The following is a 5,959-nucleotide window of genomic DNA, read 5'->3' as shown; positions in this document are numbered from 1 at the left end:
ACCATTTTTTCAAGAGCACTGAGAAGGCTTGAGGCAGTCATCACAAATCATGATGAAAACATTCACAGAATCATAAAAACACAGTGCTGAAATGTTCTCTTCTGAACAGGTAGAGGCCTTCAGCAGCACAGAAAACTGACAGAGTAGTGCAAATAGGGTGTGTTCTTCACATTTTAAGATACCAAGGCTATCATGCAGCATTTCACCTTTGAAATAAAAGCAATCCAGCTGAGCTATTTACCTTGCATAATCTCTTCACATACTTGTTGGTTTTTTTTTTTCCTCACTAGGCTGTGCTTAGCACATTCCTTTCACATGTCCTTTAGGATTTCTTCCTGCACAAATTCCACAGTAGCCTTTTGAACCACTTTTAACCTTTCTGTGAGACACATCACCTTTTGAAGAAAGGTGGATTATTCTCATTCTACTGCTACGCACAGTGAGCAAACCCAGGAGAAAAGCTTTCTGATGGTTTGGTTTACTCAGTTCTGTTTTGTTTTTTAAATAACCATGGTTTCTTTATCTAAACATATATCCTTCTGATTATTTATATACCATCTTCTTTTGCTAAGTGAAAATAGCCCTTCCTACAACAAATGGAAATAAGTTACTTCTCCACAGCATCTGTGCAGTTCTGTTCCTGTTTTCTAAATCTGAATCTTTCATTCACCTCCCTCTCACTCTATTTGGAAAAGCAGAAAGGAAGCTGAAAATCCCAACATTTGAATACGTAGACTTTTCTTTTTCCTGTGCAGTTTGGAAAAGCAGAAAACAAATAAACAGTCATCCTCAGATTGCATCTTCAGATACTATGCAAATGGAGTCTTGGAAGGTCATCTAATCCATCTTGCTAGATGTAACCAGGAGCTAAATTACCCTTCACATTTCTAATGCATGCTTTGATCTCCACCTAAGATGCTGCTCCAACTGAGGAGTATTAGCAGGTATTAAATGGACTTCTGGTACACTTCTGCTCTCCTGCAGTAATACGGCCTCACCTCCCACAACTCCAATAAATTGCAGACAAAACAGGGAACTCTTGGGGAAGCAGCTTACAGCAGAAATACTGCAGACACCTTTCTCTGTAACTCTAAGAAAAAGTAATTGAACAAGGCAACAAGCTAATCAGAAGAAAAGAAGAAGAAAAAAAAATCCTATATGTTCTTTTTTTAAAGAAAAAAAATATATTTTTATTTCTCAGCTGGAAGGAGTAGGAGGGAACAGAAAAAAGGCTGCTTAATGCTCTGGAGCAGAGATCACTGCTATATGCATTGGAAACTACTCCAACATGATGGATTCAAGTCATGAATAAGGATGAATCAACAAAGGTAAATAAAATTTGATTTGTCAGCAAAACTCAAATGAAAACACTTGTTCTCAGAAAGAATGTGAAGGCCTTATCTGCAGGTACTAGCAGAACAATTCTTGCTCAAGGGTCTGTGTACAGAGCTGACCATATCTATAGGTTTCCACAACCACAAATACAGTACTTTACTAGAAAAACCTTAATCTGGTGTTATTCCCACTTTAAAGAGGAATCTTTAAGATTCGGAGTAACATATATTATCTGTCCCAAAACAAACAAAGTCCCACTGAAATTAGAGAACCACGTAAGTAAAACACTAAAAAGTTTCTCAACAACCCAAGCAAGATAGAAGTCTTTCTCACATTTGGCATGGCTAAAAGTTACTTGCACTGTTAGTCTGATTTGGTAGCAAAAGACTGGGCTGAAAACCAAAGCTCTCACCAATTTTATCTGTCACCTAGGAAGACTGAGGTGATCCTGCAGGTACTGTGCTTTCCCTTAAGATTCTATGCCAGCAAAAATCAGATGGGGTTCCTACACACAGGAGAGGACAAGCTTTCCTTAAGATTACACTGTTCTCCCATACAATTTAATATCAGTTAGTAGAAGTAGCCATATCTGCTCAAAAGCTACATATTTTTTCCACTATTAGTTGGATTGTGTTCCGTCAGTTTCCAAAAATACACTGGTTTTTCCTCTAAGTCCTGCTGCATTCATCTGAAATATCTTACCAAAATAAAAATCAGTTGTAAGTTAGTACACATTTTATGTAGAAGATCAATCAGAAACACTATGGAATAGTGTCAGTGGAAGCATTCCATAGTAGTTGCATACATAACCTGTGAAGATTAAAATGGCTTTTTTCCTTTTCATCCCAGTTTGGGACACCACTCCGTTTGAATAGGGATTGCCATTAACTGGCATGGGAATAGATCTAATCTTATGCTTATTTTCCACTGAAAGATAACTTGATAGAATCAGAGAATGGTAGGATAAGACCTCCAAGCCCATCTAGTCCACTTATCACCAGTACTTCTTTACTAAACCACATCCCTCAGTACAACATCTAAACATGTAATGAACACCTCCAGGGACAGTGATGCCACCACCTGATGTTCCAGCACCTGACCACTCATTACCCCTACATTCAACACAAGCTCGCTTCCTCAGTAAAAGACATGATTTCAAGATGCAGTATAGGGCAAGATGAACCACGCAGTCCTCACTAAGGCAAAACCGCCATCGGCTGAGAGACCGAGCTCTGTGCCTCCAGTCACTACCAGCACAACTGCGGTGGAACCGTACCGGCAGGGTGCCAAACACTGCAGGATGTCCCTTACACGATAAGGCAGTGCATACAGAGTACTTTTATTCCCATCAGAGCTTGGAGCCCCTCCCAACCAACGCTCAGCTCTCAGCCTTTTGCACACCTCTGAGACAAGCACGTTGACCGCCAGCTTCCAGCGTCGTGCGGCTCTGACGAACGCAGCCGCGGTATTCTTAGCGAGGTTGCAGCTACGTTTACAAAGCAATGCAGCTGCCCACACACCTCGTGTAGTTGTTACAGTATCGAGCAGCGTTCACACCGCGACAAGTGGACGTTCGCGAGTCGGGAACACCCGCTTCTCGCTTGCACAAAGCGGTCCTTCTGGCTCACGGACGGAGCGAGGAGTTTCCCTCGCACTTCCCGCCGCCGAGGCGGCACTCTGCAGAGTAGCCCCGCTCTCTTTCCCTCCCGCCCCCGCGATGCGCTCTGCTGCGGTCTCACCCGAAGGCAGCAGCGGAGCGCGCCGCACCCAGCGCTCTCCGCTCCCAACCCGCTCTACATTCAGGTGCTCCGCGCGACGGTGCGCGCGCCTCCCCCCCCCCCGTCCGATCTATCTGCCCACAGGCGCGCGCACGAGGGCCGTCCCAACGGCTGCCGCTCGTGCTCCTGCGCGCGCCTCACCTGATCCGGGCTCTGTCTGGCGCGTGCGCCGCCTCTTTTCCCCCCCCCTCCCTCCGTCCTCCCCGCCTTTCCCGACTCCCTCGCGCGCGCGCGCTCGCGGCGGCGGGCAGGGCTCGGGCCCGTGCGGGAGCGCGGCGCCATCCGGGTCTCCTTTCGTCGTCCCTGGGCGAGCGGCCGCGATGCATCTCCACCAGGTGCTCACCGGCGCTGTCAACCCCGGGGACAACTGCTATTCGGTGGGCAGCGTCGAGGACGTCCCCTTCACGGTGAGGTGGGGAGGGGGGATCGGGAGGGCGTTTTGTAGGCCCGTGGGAGGCGCCGGAGGGGATTAACCTGCCGGGGCGGCCTGCGGGGCCGGGGCCGTACGAGGGCGGAGGAGGGGCGGCTCGCCGTGTGGCGCTGCGGGCCGGGAGCTGAGCACCCCCCTCCTGCGGGGGAGGCTCGGGCGGGCGGTGCGCGGCTGGGGGGGCCGCCCGCTGCTGCTGCTGAGACACGGCTGGCTCCGCACGGTGCTCCCTTCAAGGAGGGAAAGAGAGACGCGAAGTGGATTTCAGGAGTCTGCTAAGTTGCGTAATAGCCGCGTCCATCAGCCGCGGCCGGTTGTTGTTCCGTCGGTGGTCAAGTCGGTTTTCCCGTCTTTAGCTTACGGTGTGCCGGCAGATTGTAGCGAGCCAGCAGCCGCAGCGCTCGGCGCGTCGCATCCCAGCAGTGCGCGCTGGCTGTGGATACATTGTCTCGCTAGATTGCCTGCTAACGTTTGCAAGATGTTAACTACAAACCGGATAGAGGATGTAGAGCGCCGTTTCTTGCCCAAGACAACCATCAGCTGACTTGTCCAGCATTTAAGGCCTGCTTCGGGTTAACACAGAGGTCTAATTTTGGTATGGAATGCTGAAATTCATAAGGAATAAAGGGTGCCATCTTTCTCTTTCTTTCCTTGTCTTGCTGCTGTGCAGCCATGCTGATATTAGAGGGCCTCTTTTGGTATTTACACAATAACATAGCCATATATGTCATATATATGAACATATGTCATATATGAACATGTTTCCTTTGGCTCTAACAATCTGAAAAGTCTCTACTATAAAAGTCAACTTTATGCTATTTCTCATGGTAATAATATCATCAAAAATGAATAGTAATATAAATTATAGCTCACGTAGCACCTTTTCCAAGAACAATTTGTTTGGGGTTCTTTTTGTTTGTAGGTTTTTGGTGTTTGTTGTTGTTGTTGTTGTTGTTGTTATTGTTTTTGTAGTCATTGTATTTTGTTATTCCATTAAAAAAAAAAAATCATGTAGTAGCATGTTTTTACTATAGAGCTGCATATAACAGACCTCACTTGCTCATCTGGCTGCTATGTCTAAGAAGGAACTGTTAAAGAAGGAACTACAGGGATGAGTATGACAATGAATGCACTTCCTGGACATCCACAGCTATAACTTTCCTCTTTGCTTTTTCTCCCTTCTGTTTTTGATGTAGGCTTTTAAATTCCAAGCCAATTAGCTGGAGCTCAGATGATACATTCTGCCAAATAAGTGTACTTGTTTAGGGCTTTAGGTGAATGACATCTAGTTATTCTGAGCATAAGAAAGGAGAAATAAATAATTTTGCTATTCAACTTTTTAAAACTTAATTTGCTAAAAAGAAACAGGTATTAGTGACTCCATAAAATGGAACAAATCCAAAGAAATAGGTGTTGGGACCACGCAGTTAGTAGTTTTTGTTGTTGTTGTTTATGTTTTAGTGCTAAATGACAGCTTTCTGTTTGTCATTCTGGTAGTAATTCAGCAGCTTTCCAACTTGCTGTGAGCAGGGCTTCGTGTCCTCCTGTCAGCAGTTACCACTAACCGTGTTTCATAAAGGAGCATACAGAAGTTACAGGTGGTCAGAGCTGATTGCTATGCAGAAGAGTCTTTCAACACACACACCCTGACTAACCAGAAAAGATATTCATCGTCTGCACTTTGTAGAGTAACTTGCAGCCAGTATGTTTTTCACAGGTTGTAAACTACCTCCGTTATTCAAACCCTGTTTGGTTTCACTTAGCTTAGCACAGTGTCCTACTGTATCAGAGCCTAAGCCTGGTACTCCTGCATTCAATTAGAGCTTTGACATTGCTCATTTCAATGGGCTCAGATCTCAAACAAACGTTGGCAGACCACGGCTTATTAGCTGCTTGTGGATCCTGCAAGTCATCTTTGCGTTCTGGCAGTTTTGCAAATCCATTTAATTTTAAAGTTACCATTGACATTGGAAATGGAGATTGGCAGGTATTCCATGTGGGTGGTTTTGCTGCACTGGTTTCATTCAGTGACAGTTTACAACTGTTTATCTAAGGCCTCTGCACTGTGATCCATTACAATATTTCTCAGCATGTTTTTTTCCATCTTTCCTTTTTGCTTGGCTTACCAGTTTTCCATTCCTTCCATTATGCTGTGTGGCCACTCTTCTTCTGGCAGGAGAGAACTGTGCTGACACAAAAGATCTCCTTGAAGATGTTGTCAGCTGAGTCCTTCAGAAGGAACCACTGTTAAATAGTATAACTATTATGGCACTTTCCTATTCTTGGTCAGTGTAGTGGGGCTACTAGTTGAGCACCTTTAAGGAATGAAATTCAAAAGAGGATTTGATTGAAACATGCTCTGTTCTGGTGTAAGCATGATAATATATTGAGATAATTAGAAATAAAATAGAAACAAAAG

At 45.3% G+C, this 5,959-nt stretch overlaps 1 protein-coding gene across 4 annotated transcripts in view; it reads left to right on the top strand.

The window, feature by feature from the left end:
* The first annotated feature begins 3,303 nt into the window (after positions 1–3,303).
* Positions 3,304–5,959, top strand: part of DMXL2 (Dmx like 2) — a 51,640-nt gene continuing 48,984 nt past the window's right edge. For 2 of the 4 annotated variants that reach the window (XM_085233553.1, XM_085233552.1), the window contains exon 1: positions 3,304–3,520. In XM_085233553.1, coding sequence (XP_085089679.1) covers positions 3,434–3,520 — 87 coding nt within the window. In that variant the 5' untranslated portion in view covers positions 3,304–3,433. The remainder of the gene's footprint in view (positions 3,521–5,959) is intronic. The other 2 variants (XM_085233550.1, XM_085233549.1) reach the window with 1 other exon arrangement.

This window comes from Meleagris gallopavo, chromosome 12 (assembly GCF_905368555.1).
Source record: "Meleagris gallopavo chromosome 12, MGAL_WU_HG_1.1, whole genome shotgun sequence".
In the NCBI taxonomy this organism is placed as follows: Eukaryota; Metazoa; Chordata; class Aves; order Galliformes; family Phasianidae; genus Meleagris; species Meleagris gallopavo.
The sequence above is the reverse complement of the archived record's forward strand: the minus strand, read 5'-3'. Positions and strand labels throughout refer to the sequence as shown.